The following is a 16,503-nucleotide window of genomic DNA, read 5'->3' as shown; positions in this document are numbered from 1 at the left end:
GCCCTCCAGCTGTTGAGGAACTACAAGTCCCACAATGCATTGCAGGAGTCTAACAGCCGCAGTCATGACTCATAAAGGCAAATGCATTGTGGGATTTGTAGTTCTTTAACAGCTGAAGGGCCAAGTTTGCCCATGCCTGGTCTAACCCCTCATATAAAAGTTTGGGTGGTGTTTTTTGCATAGCCCATTTTTAAAGTGTACCCAAGCCGGGTGATTCCAGATACTCCAAGAAAATTCATGTGTTCAAAGTAGCTGCTAAACGTAGGTAAGTGTATATTTAGTACATTTTATGTATAACACAAAAGCAAAATTACAGCTGAGGTCCAATGCATTACTGTCTCTCTGGGGATAGCTCTGAATTCTCCAAATCGAACATTTATTTAGTGAAAACCGTAAATATATTCTACTAGCATCTGCATAACATTAAAACTTAATTCTCAAAAAAGAACAAGAAAATCAAAATGAATGCCGCCATGGATAACAGCAAATCAAATTAAAAAACAGGCATCCATGCTGGGCTTTAACGTTTTTTACTATTCCACGTTATCACTTGTCAATAAGTCTTTATTAGGAGGTAGGAGGGTCTTAATAAAGACTTAAGCTGCCCACTAACAGTCCAATTTCTAGCGAAAAATCGTTCGAGCGATCAGAAATTCTGATCGGATTGGTTGTAAATAATCTCCATTGGTGAACACAATCGATTATGAACGAGTGAAAAAAATGTCGCCCAAATGAATTTTCGTCAAACGAAAATTTGGATTTTTTTGGTGGTCGTGATAGATAGGAAGCAATGATTGGTTAGTTGATGGTGTAGTGAACAATTTTTCGTCCGATCAGAATTTCTGATCGCTCAAACGATTTTTCGCTAGAAATTGGACCGTTAGTGGCCACCTTTAGCCGTGTTCACAAGTGGTGATCACGTGGAAGAGTGACATTTGTTAACCGCTTGCATGCCAGCGGTCTTTGGCTCCTTAAGGACCAGAGACTGCTGGTACCAAAAAATGGCTCCAAAAGTCACGTCGCCGCAAGGACCCGCCACCGCAGGCCCCTCGCTCTGCCGTTACTATGACAGTAGAGGTCTGTGAGCCGGGCAGGAGCCGATTTCATTGGCTCCTGACCTTGTGATCAATGTGAGCCAATAAGATTGGCTCACAGTGATCACGAGGTCAGGAGCCAAAGAAATCGGCTCCTGATCAGCTCACAGAGCTCTGCCGTCATAGTGACAGGAGAACGGCATAATTAGCAGTTACGGCGGGTCCATGTGGGCGTGGTAATTGAAATCTGCACCCTGGAAGGACTAAGAAGCCGCAAACAGGGCATAGATTTCAATTACCGCGGTCTGTAAGCGGTTAAAGCCTGACATGGATGCCTGTTCTTGGGTCACTAAAACGAACATTAAAGTGTGACATACAAACAAAGAGCGGAAAAAAAAAAAAAGCAAAAAGTCAAACTTTTTCTATAAATAAATTATCCTTATTAATGGACATATTTCATGCTAACTCTAGCCTGTCCAAAGTCTATATTTCATTCATTGTCTTGAGGTACTGCTCTAACTCATGACTGGAGGCTCTGACCAGATCCATGAAGGTTTGCTGCTCTGCAGGGGAGGCCGGTCTCACAGAATAACACTTCAGCTGGTCCTTCTTTTTGTCATAGTTTCCCATGACCCGATGAAGCCGTCCTCTGATCAGTCTTGGTAAGTCTCGGTCCTAAGAAACACATTGAAGAATAAGACGTTATGAGAAGATCCGAGTCGATGCAAAAACATCTAAATTACACAAACCGAGGGGGGGGCAGCTTGCTAATGGACCGAAACTGAGTTATGAGGTAATGGGCTGAATCGTAACTTTTAATCCATACACAGTAAAACAGAATGTGACTCTTTAAGGCTGTTTTTTTTAATACTTATTTTTTTTGTTGCGGTGGGAAAGCGATGCTCCTGCTGCAAAACATATGACCCTGCGGCAGAGTGCACCAATAGGGTCATATGCATAGCACCGCCCCTGCTCAGTGACATACTTCCTGCTGGGCAGGAAGTACAACACTGGGATTTCTTGGGATTTCCTTTGCTCCGCTCATGTGCGCTGTCACGCACCACACTGTAGTTTACACAAGGTGCGTCACCCTTAGACCTACGTTACCCCAAGCACGTGTGTTAAAGGAATACTTAAGTCAAAATAAAAAAATGATTTTTACTCACCTGGGGCATCCCTCAGCCCCCTGAAGCTGTATGGTGCCCTCGCAGCCTGGCTCCGATCCCCCTGTCCCCGCCGGCGGCTACTTCCGGGTTCGGCGACAGCCGCCGACAGGCTAGGAACCCGAGTGATTATCCGCGTTTCCAGCCGCTATATCACCCTCTATGCTGCTATAGCGTATAACATATACGCTATAGCAGCATAGAGGGTGATATAGCGGCTGGGAACGTAGAGAATCACTCGCATTCCCAGCCTGTCGGCGGCTGTCGCCGAACCCAGAAGTAGCCGCCAGCGGGGACAGGGGGATCGGAGCCAGGCTGCGAGGGCACCATACAGCTTCAGGGGGCTGAGGGATGCCCCAGGTGAGTAAAAATCATTTTTTTATTTTGACTTAAGTATTCCTTTAAGCACTTCCTTGCATCGGCTCGGATACTTCTGGCGCACCACAAGGCACCGCAATAAGGGGCCTAAAGAAAGGAGCCAGACCCAAAAAATGCAGCAAACAGATCTCACAATTATGGTTCCCAAGAGATCATTTTGGCTAATGATTCAGTTTACATCATATCACAAATCATGAAATATCAGTACTATGTGTACTGAATATTTAGCATAATCCTGCTATACCGCTGTCTGAAAAAGATTATAACAGATAAATATACATTCTGCAGTTTTTAAAAGATGTTTGGTGCTGCTAGTCATCTTCATGTATAAAGGCCCCTTTCACACTCTCAAATGAGGGCACAATTGTGTTTCTACTTTTGTTGCATCAAAATGCATTTTCACTTAAAAAAACAAACAAGAAACAAGTGCATTACTATTGACTTGTGTTAGATGAGCTGTGAACGCAAATTTAAAAAAACGCAATCTGCATATGAATTCTGTCATGTGAATGGGGCCTTAAGTGGGCTGTGGTAATTGTGCAACATTTGCTATGTGTGCTCTCTGCAAATGGCAACTGTATCATACTTTTGTGTATATGCCCCATAGTGTGATAGGGTCCTTACTTACTATTTTGTGACTTAAAGAGAACCTGCAAGAGACAAAGAACCCCTGGGGGGTACTTACCTCAGGAGGGTGAAGCCTCTGGATTCTAATGAGGCTTCCTCCTGTGCAGCACTGATCCAGCACTGGGACCCCCAGACACCAGCAGATGGCAATATTTACCTTTGGGATCCAGCACATGCACAGTACCATCTTCCCTTTTGGGCTCCGGAGGAAATAGCTGAGCCTGATTGGCACATGCTGCAGGTGCTACTGTGCCTGTGTGCACCTTTGCGATGGGGACCAGTGCTAGATTAAGGCTACACAGGAAGACAGGGAAGCCTCATTAGATTCCAGAGGCTTCCCCCTCCTGAGGTAAGTACCCCATAGGGGCACTTTTTTCCCCCTTACAGATACTCTTTAAAGGATACCCAAAGTGACATGTGACATGATGAGATAGACATGGGTATGTACAGTGCCTAGCACACAAATAACTATGCTGTGTTCCTTTTTTCTTTCTCTGCCTGAAAGAGTTATATAACAGGTATGTAAGTGGCTGACTCAGTCCTGACTCAGACAGGAAGTGACTACAGTGTGACCCTCACTGATACGAACTTCCTCTTTTTATCTTTTTCTTGCTCTCAGAAGCCATTTTCTGCTAGGAAAGTGTTTTATAGTTGGAATTTCTTATCAGTGAGGGTCACACTCTAGTCACTTCCTGTCTGAGTCAGGACTGAATCAGCCACTTACATACCTGATATATAACTCTTTCAGGCAGAGAAAGAAAAAAAGGAACACAGCATAGTTATTTGTGTGCTAGGCACTGTACATACACATGTCTATCTCATCATGTCACATGTCACTTCAGGTATCCTTAAAGAGACTCTGAAGCGAGAATAAATCTCACTTCAGAGCTCATAGTTAGCAGGGGCATGTGTGCCCCTGCAAAAACGCCGCTATCCCGCGGCTAAACGGGGGTCCCTTACCCCCCGAAATCCCCTCCGTGCAGCCGGGGATCTCTTCCGGATTGAGGCAGGGCTAACCGCCGCAGCCCTGCCTCACGCGCGTCTGTCAGCGCGTATCTCCGCCTCTCCCCCGCCCCTCTCAGTCTTCCTTCGCTGAGAGGGGCGGGGGAGAGACGACGATGCGCCGCTGACAGACGGCGCTGAGAGGCAGGGCTGCAGCCGTTAGCTCTGCCTCAACAGCAGCAAAATCTACGACCAAGTTGGTCGTAGATTTTGCGGGGGGGTTTGGGGGTAAGGGACCCCCGTTTAGCCGCGGGATAGCGACGCTTTAGCAGGGGCACACGTGCCCCTGCTAACTATGAGCTCTGAAGCGAGTTTTATTCTCGCTTCAGTGTCTCTTTAAGGGCTCGTTTCCACTAGGAGCGGTGCGATGCGGCTACATAGCCGCATCGCACCGCAGGTGTCCTGAAACACATGCACGCCAGTGGAACAGTTTCTACTGCGTGCATAGTGTGCGGAGCGGTGCGATCCGATAATCTGCAGCATGCTGCAGATTTTCGCACGGCCGCATCCGCCCGCAGCCGAGTCCCATCTGCTGGATACACTTCGCATCGGAGATACGGAAGTGATGCGGCCGGCGACGGAAGTGATGCGATGCGGCTGCGTAGCCACACTCGCATCACTTTTCAAATGGAAACACGGCCTTAGGCCATTACACAGTAAAGTTGTGTCCTAGTGATATGAGAGGTTTTGACCCCAGATTAACTAGGCACCAATATAAAATTCATATTCATTCTAACAGAAAGAAGTAATTAGGAAAAGTTACTCACAATTTCATAGAATACACATTCAACTTGGATTTTGCCATCCCGCAAGATGAATACTTTTGATCCATGGCTACCAGTGCAAACGGCAGAATCAAGCGTAGCTGGCCAAAACAAAAGCATATTACTAGCAAAGCATCAATAGTTTACTTTATATGTTCAATATTCAGAGAACGTTGCAGAACTGCAAGTTGGTGTGTGTAATACCAAAATGAAGCAGAATCGACTCCATACATTACCCATATTAATACTGCATTGCACAAAAACGAGGCAGAGAAAACAAACATCACTTCCTGTTTTGATGGAACTGGATTAGGACTGGTTCACGTTGGCATTATATACGGTCCGCTATACTGGATCCTAACGGATGTGAACGTATCATATGTCATTCAATAGGATCAGTGGCAATAGAGGAAGCAGCCCTCGCAGATCGGGACCTAGGGCGGTGAATGGAGGCATGTAGAGCTGTTGCCGCTGCTGCTAGTAAGAGATGGAGGAAGGAGGAAACAAAGCGCCGGCACTGCTGTCAAACACATTTATTCATGGCAAGATGGATAAAAACGCATATGTCCATGCAAGGATTTGTATAAAAAACACATACCGTTAGTATCAATTGGAAGGAGCGGTGGGTGCAAAAGGTGGTGGTGGTGCAGTGCCTGACGGCCGTTTCGCGCTATTTGCGCTTCTACGTAGGCTGCATATAGGTGCTGGCGCGGGCAGGCTTATATAATAACCTTAAGTCTGCCTGCGGTGATTCGCCGCCATTCGCGCCGCCCCCCTGAGCATCACTACAAGCCTCCGCATTGGCTGCATTAGCCGCTCATGTAAGCGGAAGCAGCTGGAGGCTTAGTGACGTCGGATATTCTCCTGCTACGGTGGCCTGCATGGGAGACACTCTATTAGGTCTCCCAGGCAACGTTTGCGAAGCCAGGCCAATAATGTAGTCAAGGAGATTATTCTGCCATCTTGTGGCCAAAATAAGTAATGCAGCTGAAAGCTGCAAAGTGCATATTTGTGCAAAAATAAAGCCAATTAAGAGACTACAGAGTCATATTGGAGTTGCAAAAACAACTTATGCTAATTATTAAAGTGCAAACACTAGTGTCCCTTGATAAAGTGCAAAGTGCATTTTTTGTGAACCTGATTTGTGTTAAAAAAATTAGGTATCAAAATCTGAAATTGGACCTCAGAATCAAAAATTAGAAAAATTGGGTGGATGTGACAAAATTAGTGATAACAGCGTCATCATATATAATATAGTGCATCAAACAGGGACCCTGTTCTTAGTGCAAATATGCTCTATTACATTGGTACCGACTTAAGTGATGGAAGGGGTATGGGAAACTATTAAAAACAGAAAATCAAGGGGGAGCAATGTGCGTATTGCTACATGTTCACCCCTCTTGGAAAGGCCATACCGAGGAAAAAGGAGGCAATATATCTCGGTACTTATATATTACACATTGCTAATAAGTGGCTCTAAGGAGCATGAGGGCCAGTCGTTGAAGGGCACAAACCAAGTGGATAACCTAGGTGCCAATGCTGCCAAAAGCATTATAAAGGCAGCAGCAGGGCACATCAAGGAAATTGGCATAAATAGGGGACCTTAATGCAACATGGATTCCTCAGGGACTGGGTATAGGGTGAGGGGGAAGACAGGGACGGGAGGGAAAAAGGGGGGAGGGACGGAAACACAGGGGAAGGGGGAGGTTAGGAAAATAGGGTGGGAAGGGATGGGAAGGTGACGGGACTGGGGAAAGGGAGGGAAGGGGGAGGAAAAGAGCCAACCACCTAACATGGCGGATGGAACGGGAAGGGGAAAGGGGATGGACGGAAGGAGGAATTGCCTTGTTGCATGTATACAGAGGAATAAATAATCATCTAATACACTTTATGTATGTATCTCATGCCCTTGAAAAGGAAAGAAGCAGCACAAATGATCAGGGATCCAAGAAACATGAGAGGTCTGTGTGGTCGTTCATTCCAAGTGGGCCCATGGCATCAGTCCTCAATATCATGCGGGCCTCTTCTCTTTTCAACTTTCTCTCCCTGTTTCCTCCACGTCTTGAAGGTGGTACTTGTAACAATCCAGCAAAGGTTAACTTCGTGGGGTCTGCCTGATGGGCCTCTCTCATGTGCGCAATCACCCGAGTAGAGCCTTTACCTGACTCAATCGAGTGAAAATGTTCACGGAACCTCCTATTGAGAGATCTGGTTGTTTCCCCTATGTAAAACCTACCGCAGGGGCACCACAATGCATATACGGAAAAAGACGTCTGGCAAGTAAAAAAGTCTCGCACACTACGGCGCAATGGGCCCACCTGATACTGTGAGCCAATAGCCATGAGTTCACACGATACGCACCGTCCACATCTGTGGTTCCCCTGTGGTAAATGGCCACTCAACCAATTACTGCCACTACTCTGCGATACAAACTCGCTTCTGCTTATCTTAGAGCCAATGGTTGGAGCCCTCTTAAAAGAAAACAAAGGTCCATTTTCCACCAGTGGCTTCAAGACGGGGTCCCTCAAAAGGAGATCCCAATGCTTCTTGGTGATCTCCTTGATCTTGCCAGACATAGGGGTAAATTCAAAAGTAAATGGGACCTGCCCTCTTTTTAAATTTTTAGCTTTGTCCCGATGCCGTCTCTCCAGAAGCTGTTTCCTATCTGTTCTATAAGCTTTTCTAAAAGCCTTCTGGATAACTTCTTGTTCATATCCTCTACTCATGAGTCTGTTGCCCAGTTCTTCAGATTGGGATATGAAGCTTGCATCATCTGCATTATTCCTACGTAGCCTGAGAAACTGGCTATAGGGGATTGATAAGGTGACATGGTCAGGGTGGAAACTCGATCTGTGCAAAAGTGCATTGGAGGCAGTTGGTTTCCGGAAGCCCCTAGGAATCAAGTTGTTACCTTGTATCACCAGCTCCAGGTCTAGGAAGGCAACCCTACTCTGGTTAATTGTGGCAGTGAAAGCCATATTCATGGTATTGTTGTTAAGGTACACTAAAAATTCATCAAAGGTTGCACAAGTCCCAGACCAGAAAATAAGGACGTCGTCCACATACCTGGACCACATCCTGAGCTGGCCGCGAAACGGGTTGGTTTTAGAATGAACATATTGTTCCTCAAACCATGCAAGAAAAATATTGGCATAGGTGCATGAGACCGCAGTGCCCATGGCGGTCCCAGACACCTGCCAATACCACGACCCGTCGAATAAAAAAGCATTATGGGAAAGGACAAACATCAAGCAGTTGCATATGAAGTTTTTACAATCCTCACTTTTATTTGTTCTGTCAAGGAAAGCTCTCACAGCCTGTACCCCCAATTCATGGGGGATGCGGCTGTAGAGACTCTCGACGTCTTTCAGCTGCATTACTTATTTTGGCCACAAGATGGCAGTATAATCTCCTTGACTACATTATTGGCCTGGCTTCGCAAACGTTGCCTGGGAGACCTAATAGAGTGTCTCCCATGCAGGCCACCGTAGCAGGAGAATATCCGACGTCACTAAGCCTCCAGCTGCTTCCGCTTACATGAGCGGCTAATGCAGCCAATGCGGAGGCTTGTAGTGATGCTCAGGGGGGCGGCGCGAATGGCGGCGAATCACCGCAGGCAGACTTAAGGTTATTATATAAGCCTGCCCGCGCCAGCACCTATATGCAGCCTCCGTAGAAGCGCAAATAGCGCGAAACGGCCGTCAGGCACTGCACCACCACCACCTTTTGCACCCACCGCTCCTTCCAATTGATACTAACGGTATGTGTTTTTTATACAAATCCTTGCATGGACATATGCGTTTTTATCCATCTTGCCATGAATAAATGTGTTTGACAGCAGTGCCGGCGCTTTGTTTCCTCCTTCCTCCATGTTTGCAAATCACTTTGGCCTGAGCACGCTAAGAATGCATGGCGCTTGACTCATACCCTTCTCATACCCCCCTCCTCCCTGGATGGTAGACGGCTTGCTGTGCCAGCACCTCTTCTTTCTCTTTTTACCTTCATAATGCTAGTAAGAGATGCAGGAGGGGAGCGCAGAGGGGAGAGCCCGAGGTGAGGGGGGGGGGGGGGGGGGAGGACTGTCCCCCCACCCCGCCGATGTGCAAAGCTCTCCTCATCTTGCGCCCCTACCTGCCCCCCCCCCCCAAAACAGCCCTGAGTGGGCACTCAAATTCTTGCGGGGGGGCCTATTGACTTCTAGTTACGCCCCTGAATAGGATCCATTTGGCCCGTTCTGCCAAATGGACGGCAAGTTTGGTGGAGGAAGCAATTTTTACAAATGGACGGATGCATCACATTGACCGATCGGTAACGTAATGGAAGGTCACGGATGAAAACCTTGCGCCCAATAGAAATGGATCTGTTTGACGGATCAGTTTTTCACCCGTTGCAGTGAACCGGCCCTTAATTAAAATAAATATTTTCCCAGTGGAACCACTAATGTGCAGGAATCGGGTTTCGGAAATACAGATCAACTAACTGGCAATTCCCAATGCTGATTATCCACAGAGAGCATTTCTAGTTCCAGAGGATTCTAGAAATGTGCATAGTGAGCACATTTTTGCACATAAGGGCCTATTTCCACTATGCCTGAATCTGCAGTGTTTCCAGGCAACCAAGAGGGGCGGGGAAACGCTGCCTATCTATTTCATGGACTGCCGTCAAGATCGTACTTCGGTGTGAACCTGGACGGCATGCTGCAGGTTTATGCAACACGCAGCCGAATCTAGGAACAAATACCACATGGATCAGTATTTACAGAATACTTTAGAGTTACTACCTTACCTAATGGATTTAGACCTATTTTACCAAACATCACCCCCCCATTTGTAAAATCTTAAGCAAAATAAAAAAACAAGAATCAGAAATACCGAATGCAGTATTTTCTTGAATGGATTTGATTGACTGAATGTCCCTTAGTGAATGGAGGCCTTGCTCTATTCTTTGTAAATTTACATTTATGAAGAATTTAGTGCGTAATTTACCTCACTAGTCGGTAATTACAGTTATCCAGGCAGCATTAGTGAATTGACATTTTACAGAACATTCAGTTGTTTTTTGCTTTACCGCATGCGGAGATGCTTGGTGAATTGAAGCCATGGACCCTAATACCTCAACAGAATGAGGCCACCGCTATTGCTATACTTCTCTCATTACGTGGCTGTCTATACCCGCTGCACTGCATCCATCTGCACAGGTACACCAACATTATGAACCACATCTCTGTTCCAGCCCTCCTTGCCCTTTTGGGTCTTCCATAGGATGTCACCACTGTCACTGCAAACTCCCCACCCCCTCCCCAAACATCATTCATACAGCTATCTTCCCCCATATTGCTTACATAAGAGCTGTACCATGCTCAACAGGCTTTTATTTGCTAGTAAGATGGACACAAGTATGTGTACGGCCATTATGAGATGAACCCTTGTTCATTTGAATGTCTCGGGCGTCACTAAGCATGGTACAGCCGTGCCTAATGATGTCTATTCTCACCAAGCATTGAGCACTAATTAAGGAATATCTGTACTCTGAAACCTCTCCGCACAGAAGGCTTTACAAGTAGCCAGTGGTCAATGATGCATTTATACTGTTATTGATGCTGCATCTATAAAGGGATATAAAGAACTCAGCTTCAGAACAAAATGTAGCCTGAGCAACGTTTCAGCTCGAGTCTCGACATAGGGCAGGGATTGCTCAAATGTTCCGCTATATTTGCTTGTGTTTGCTGATGTGCTCCAACCCTTTTGTTTTGTTTTTTTGCATAAAGAAGTGGAGGCAGCCAACCTTCTTAACTACTTTAGGACCGCGGTGATTGAAATCTACGCCCTGGTTTGGTGGGCTCCTTGCTGGCAGGGCGTAGTTTTCAATCACCGCTGCAGAGCGCATCCGCCGTTTCCGTCTCTCCCCGTCAATCGTGCCGCTCAAACCTGACGTCTCGCTGCAGTTTACTAGCTCTGTCTGTCTCTATGACGGCAGAGCCATGTGAGTCAGTCAGCCGCTCCCATTGGCTTACATTGATAGACACGGCCAGGAGCCAATGAAAGCGGCTCCTGACCAGCTCACATGACTGCCGTCATAGAGACGACAGAGTCTATGTGAGGAGGATCCCAGCGTGCGGCGGTTGTGGCGGGTATGCGCAGCGATTCGTCTGGATTCCGTCGGTATTGTACCAGCAGTCTCTGGTCCTTGAGGGGGCAGAGGCTGCTGGTACTTAAGTGGTTAAACAGGAACTTTACTGAATGTAATTTAAAGTGTACCCAAGGCCTCATGTGATATGATGACATAAACATGTGTATGTACAGTACAATACATATTAAAAACCATGCTGCTATTGCGGCTAGGAGGCCGCAATAGCAGCATAGGGGGCGATATTGTGGCTGTGAACGCGAAGAATCACTCGCGTTCCCATGCCTGTCGGGTCCCGACAGCGAAACCGGAAGTGGTCGCCGGCGGGGACGGGAGCATCGCAGAGACACGGCGAGGGCACCGATCGGCTGCAGGGACTGAGGGAAGCCCCAGGTGAGTAAAACTCATTTTTTTAGGAGACTTAAAGTGAACCTAAAGGCAAGTAAAAAAATGAGATTAACTCACCTGGGGCTTCCCTCAGCCCCCTGCAGCCGATCGGTGCCCTCGCAGCCCCGCTCCAATGGTCCAGGACCCGCCGGCGAACACTTCCGGTTTGGCTGTCAACGGCCGACAGGCATGGGAACGCGAGTGATTGTTCGCGTTCCCAGTCTGTATATCGCCCCCTATGCTGCTATTGCGGCCAGGAGGCATTAGGCGGTCCTGTGGGAGCCAATCTGTGGCCGCCATCGGCGTTAGGCGGTCGCAGAGTGGTTAACTTGCTTGCATTCTTACTGAGGATGCATAAGTCCCAATTTTGCCACCAAAATATCTGACCCACTAAGGTGTCCTTTAATACCAAAATGTTAGCAGCAGCATCTTTTAAAGGAAAACTGAAGCGAGAGAGAGAGATATGGAGGCTGCCATATTTACTGTATTTCCATTACTGGCAGATCTGACAAGATTAGCTGCATGCTTGTTTCTGGTGTTATTCAAACACTACTGCAGCCAAACAGATCAGCAGGGCATTGTTTAAATAGAAATGAATATGGCAGTCTCTTCTAACTTCCATTGTCCTTTAAATCCTCTGCCATCAGCAAATACCAATGCACTATTGTGGTGATCATCCGCTTTATTTTACATATTTTACCAGCTCTTTTGTATGTTGTGATCCTGAAGATTGCATTGCACACAAGAAGAGTGGTACGTTTCTTACAACAGTGGTGAGTAATGTTGTTCTTTGGACATTTATGGTAATGGTACACATGGACAATGTCCTCCAGCACCCAAGGCTGAGACACCAAAGTGCGCCCCTCCCTCCCACCCCACCATCACACACTGATTGCTATTAGACTAAAGGTCCATACTCACGGGGGACGGCCGTCGCCGCAACCACGTGGCACGCGCGTGTTGCGGCGACAGTTCCGTGTGTATTACGCGCGCGCCCCGAACCGTCGCCCGTCGGAGCTGTCGCCAGGTGATTGACATGTTCAATCGCCGGCTACAGCTGTCGCCGCAACCTCGCCGGAATTGTCGCTACTCCCGCATGTGTACGCGGGATAGCGACAGGAGACCTACGCAAGTGAATGGAGCATCCGGCCGGGGGATGCTCCATTCACAAACAGCTTACGCCGCGTCTCTGCCTTTCTGGCGAGACGTGTGGACAGCTGTCGCTGGCAGGGAGCTTTCGCTCCCTGTTCACGTGCACACATGCAACGGGGGACATTTAGCTTAAGAAGCGGCACAGGGCCCCAACACCTTAATCTCTAGCTATCTGGCTTGCAGTCACTGCCATGTAAATGACCATGCAAATGCTTGTTCAGGGTCTATGGTTGGAAGTACAAGAGGCAGAGGATAAGCACGACAGCCAGGCAACTGGTATTGTTTAAAAGGAAATACATGTCAGCCTCCATATCCCTTGTTACAATTCCTTTAAAGGAAACCAGAGACGGGATAATGAAAAATATTTATACATACCTGGGGCTTCCTTCAGCCCCATGCGCCTGGATCACTCCCACTCCGCCATCCTCCGATGTCTGCAACTACGAGAACCGGCTCCCGTCACTGAAGTCATCGGAGCCAGCTACCGGAGAGATACGTAAACAGCGCACTTCACTTATGCTTAGACTGGCGGCAGTGCGGGTATCCGGTTCCCGTAGTTGCAGACATCGGAGGATGGCGGTGTGGGAGTGATCCAGGCGCATGGGGCTGGAGGAAGCCCCAGCAGGTATGTATAAATCTTTTTCATTATCCCGTCTCTGGTTCACTTTAAAAGGAAATACAGTAAATACAGTAAATATGTCAGCCTCCATATCCCTCTCATGTGTACTTTAGGCTTTCATTTCTTTAATTTTCCAAGTATAGTTTGCAAGCATACTCTACCAAATTGCATACCTATTAGTTCAAATAACAGGGGGACTTTGTCGCTGTGCTGACTCCAATGCTTCATGCTTTCAATGGACGCAGTTATGATGCGCAAGGTTTTGCGTTTTTTAAGTGTCTCTTTTACTTTAACCTGACTACGGGATACAGCCTTAAAAATGAAGGAAAGAAAGCATTACTACATCACAATACTTTAAAGCCCTAGCTCTGGATTATGGTGTGTTTTATGCATATTACTGTATGTGGAATGTATAATCATTTTCAGTTACTCCCACAGTGACAATCGTTGCACACTATGTCACAGTGTGCCACATACTGAAAGGAGCATAAATGAACTGTAAACCTAAAAATGTCCACAAACTGCTAACCCACTTTACCCCTACCCCATGAACACCCCCACCCCCCTGCTTTGGCAATGCCTTTATGAATCTTGGTCATGCTAATAAAGCTAACTTTGGTGTAATTTGTAAGCTTTCCATACTAGATCATGCCGATAGTGCAAACTTAGGCAGAAGATTGGTAGGTAAAGCGCTGTGGAAGCTACCAGTTCTATAGAAATACACAATCATAGTACCTGCACCAATTCCTCCTCTGGCATGTCAGCAAACGCATCATCTTTGCTCATTTTAGCGGTTTTATAGGCATAGGGTGTTGTAGCGGTCTTTGATCCTGATGGTGCAGCGACGGTGTACCACCTATTAGATGACCCGGGTGTTTGCTTTGTAGGATGTTGTGAAGAATGAACTTGTGGAGAGTAGATTTGATGAACGGCCTGCCCTTTTACATTGCCTGACTTCTGCATCGGGCTGTAGTAGCTTGTAGAGCTCGAATTTTCAGCATAGGAGTGTAAAACATTTGTATCTCCAAATCGCACTCTGTTTTTCTTGTCTGTGGACCTGTAAGTGTGGTACATATTATTTACGGTACATACCGACATCTATCAACCAAACAGACCATTTTTTTTAATGTGCACCACAGGAAACTGTGTTGTAGCTATAGCATCAAAATACACAAATTCTCTTGTCAATCACAAACATATATACATTCAGCGTGCACCAAAAGGACATGACCTTGTCATCGGAGATGTCCAAACTATTTAATCTAATATTCACAATGCCAGCTCTCTTATAATCACGAAGATATTTAATTTATTCTTTAAACAGAAAAAACAAAACAAAAAGTGACTGTCACATGCCCCCTACTGACCAGACCGCCTAGGGTCCTTTTAGACTATTTCCGTTGCTGTCAGTTGTAACTGAAAGGCCAACTGATGTCTAGTCCACTGTATATGTTTCCCTATGGCCTTTTTCGCACTATACACTGAAAAACTGAAGCTTTTTCACAATGCACTGCTATGGAGGAAAAAAAAAAAAACCAAATTAAACCGCAATGCAACAAAATTCTTTGAAGTGCACCAGAGCTCAAGAAAAGAAAAAGTTTTAAACATACCTGGGGCTTCCTCCAGCCCCATCCGCTCTGATCGCTCCCATGTCGCCGTCCTCCGTTGCCTGCAGCTTCGGCATCTGGTCCCGTCACTTCAGCCAGTCGGGTCCCGTCTACGCAGGAGAAGTGCGCCATCTCTGTATCTCTCCAGCTGCTGCTGGAGAGATATGCAAAGAGCGCACTTCTCTTACGTCAGACTGGCCGCGATTGACAGAAGCGACAGGACCCGGTACTAAAGCTGCAAAAGACTGAGGACGTCGGCGTGGGAGCTTATGGGGCTGGAGGAAGCCCTGGGTATGAATAAAACTTTTTCTTTTTTTGAGCTCTGGTTTCCTTTAAGTGTAAAACGTCCCTTAGTGCCTACCTTCAGCCCACAGACCACCCAATCTCATGGATGCAATTGATGTGCAGGAGTAGCTGGAATTGGGCAAACAGACAGGCCAGGAGGGAACACATGAAAACACCAACAATCAACCATGCACAATTTTACAGTAAAAAGGCTGCTACCACCTCCTTTGTTCAGGAAATGAGAGGAACCCGCTATCCAATCTGAGCTAAGAGAGAAAGGGTAAACACAATCTATTCTTTCTAACACAATACAGTTTTCTGGGTAGCGTCTCTCCGGGGTGGCAAGGGTATATTCTGCGGTACTCAAACCAGGCGAATAGCCGTATAAATGACAATGGTCTCAATTCACTAAGATCATGCTGGAGATAATAAGGCAAGAGAAAACTTCCACACAGTAAGAGAGTTATCTTATCTCTTCATTCCTTACGTTACCTCTTCTGTAGTTAAGTTACCTCCTCTGTAGTTAAGTTACCTCCTCTGTAGTTAAGTTACCTCCTCTGTAGTTATTTTCACACGCAGTTAATGAACAGCCTGTCTTTAACTCTGGAGTTATTTTAAGGATTAAAGAGTTAACTTAAAGACAGAAGAGTTAACTTTAGGTTTGCCTGAGGTAAAATGTTTCATGAATACTACATGCCTTATCACCATGGTAACAACTCTAGAAGAGTTATTAAAGACAGGAGATAAGCTTAGTGAATTGAGGCCTTTGTACTTTTATTAAAAATATGCAATATAATTACTAATGTTTACAAAAATGTATTATAGATAGCAATTCTGAGAATGGTAGCCACAGTATTAGCATAAAAAGTGGAAAATTAATAAATGAATACTTAAAGTGTACCTGTGTCTCTCAGGTACCATTTTTACCTGGGGCTTCCTTAAGCCCCCTTGAGGGCACTCAGTCCCTCTCTGTCTCCCTGGGTGGCTCCGGTCACCTGCAATATTGCCTGAAAGCCTGGCCAAGTTGCATTTAGTTGCACATGTGCGGCCCGTCCAGGCACGTTTTATTGCGCAGGTGCAGAACACTCCCAGGGACAGTAGCGTGACGGGGTAGCGCAACTAGATGTGCCGTGCATGTGCGATGAAGTGCAACTCAGCCAGGCTTTCAGGCAGTATTGCTGGTGTCAGGAGCCACCCGGGGAGATGGTGAGCGACGAGCAGCCTCAAGGGGGCTTAAAGCGGAACTGAAATGTGTTCAATTAAAATAATAAAAAAACATATTACCCAAATGTCTCTCTGATGACACTCATCGGTTTTTGGCCACTCCCCGCTGCCGTGATCAGCGGATTTTTTAACTTT

General features: G+C 46.5%; 1 protein-coding gene across 3 annotated transcripts in view; it reads right to left on the bottom strand.

Moving 5' to 3' along the window:
* Positions 1 to 272: 272 nt before the first annotated feature.
* The window catches only part of SPATA22 (spermatogenesis associated 22), a 44,648-nt gene continuing 28,417 nt past the window's right edge, over positions 273 to 16,503 (bottom strand). For all 3 annotated transcript variants that reach the window (XM_068270763.1, XM_068270765.1, XM_068270764.1), the window contains 4 exons: positions 13,988 to 14,309; positions 13,426 to 13,564; positions 4,972 to 5,069; positions 273 to 1,709 (listed from right to left, as the gene is read on the bottom strand). In XM_068270763.1, the coding sequence (XP_068126864.1) occupies positions 1,518 to 1,709; positions 4,972 to 5,069; positions 13,426 to 13,564; positions 13,988 to 14,309 (751 nt within the window). In that variant the 3' untranslated portion in view covers positions 273 to 1,517. The remainder of the gene's footprint in view (positions 1,710 to 4,971; positions 5,070 to 13,425; positions 13,565 to 13,987; positions 14,310 to 16,503) is intronic.

Source organism: Hyperolius riggenbachi, chromosome 2 (genome assembly GCF_040937935.1).
Source record: "Hyperolius riggenbachi isolate aHypRig1 chromosome 2, aHypRig1.pri, whole genome shotgun sequence".
Taxonomy (NCBI): domain Eukaryota; kingdom Metazoa; phylum Chordata; class Amphibia; order Anura; family Hyperoliidae; genus Hyperolius; species Hyperolius riggenbachi.
Note: the sequence above shows the minus strand (reverse complement) of the source record. Positions and strands in the feature narration are given on the sequence as shown.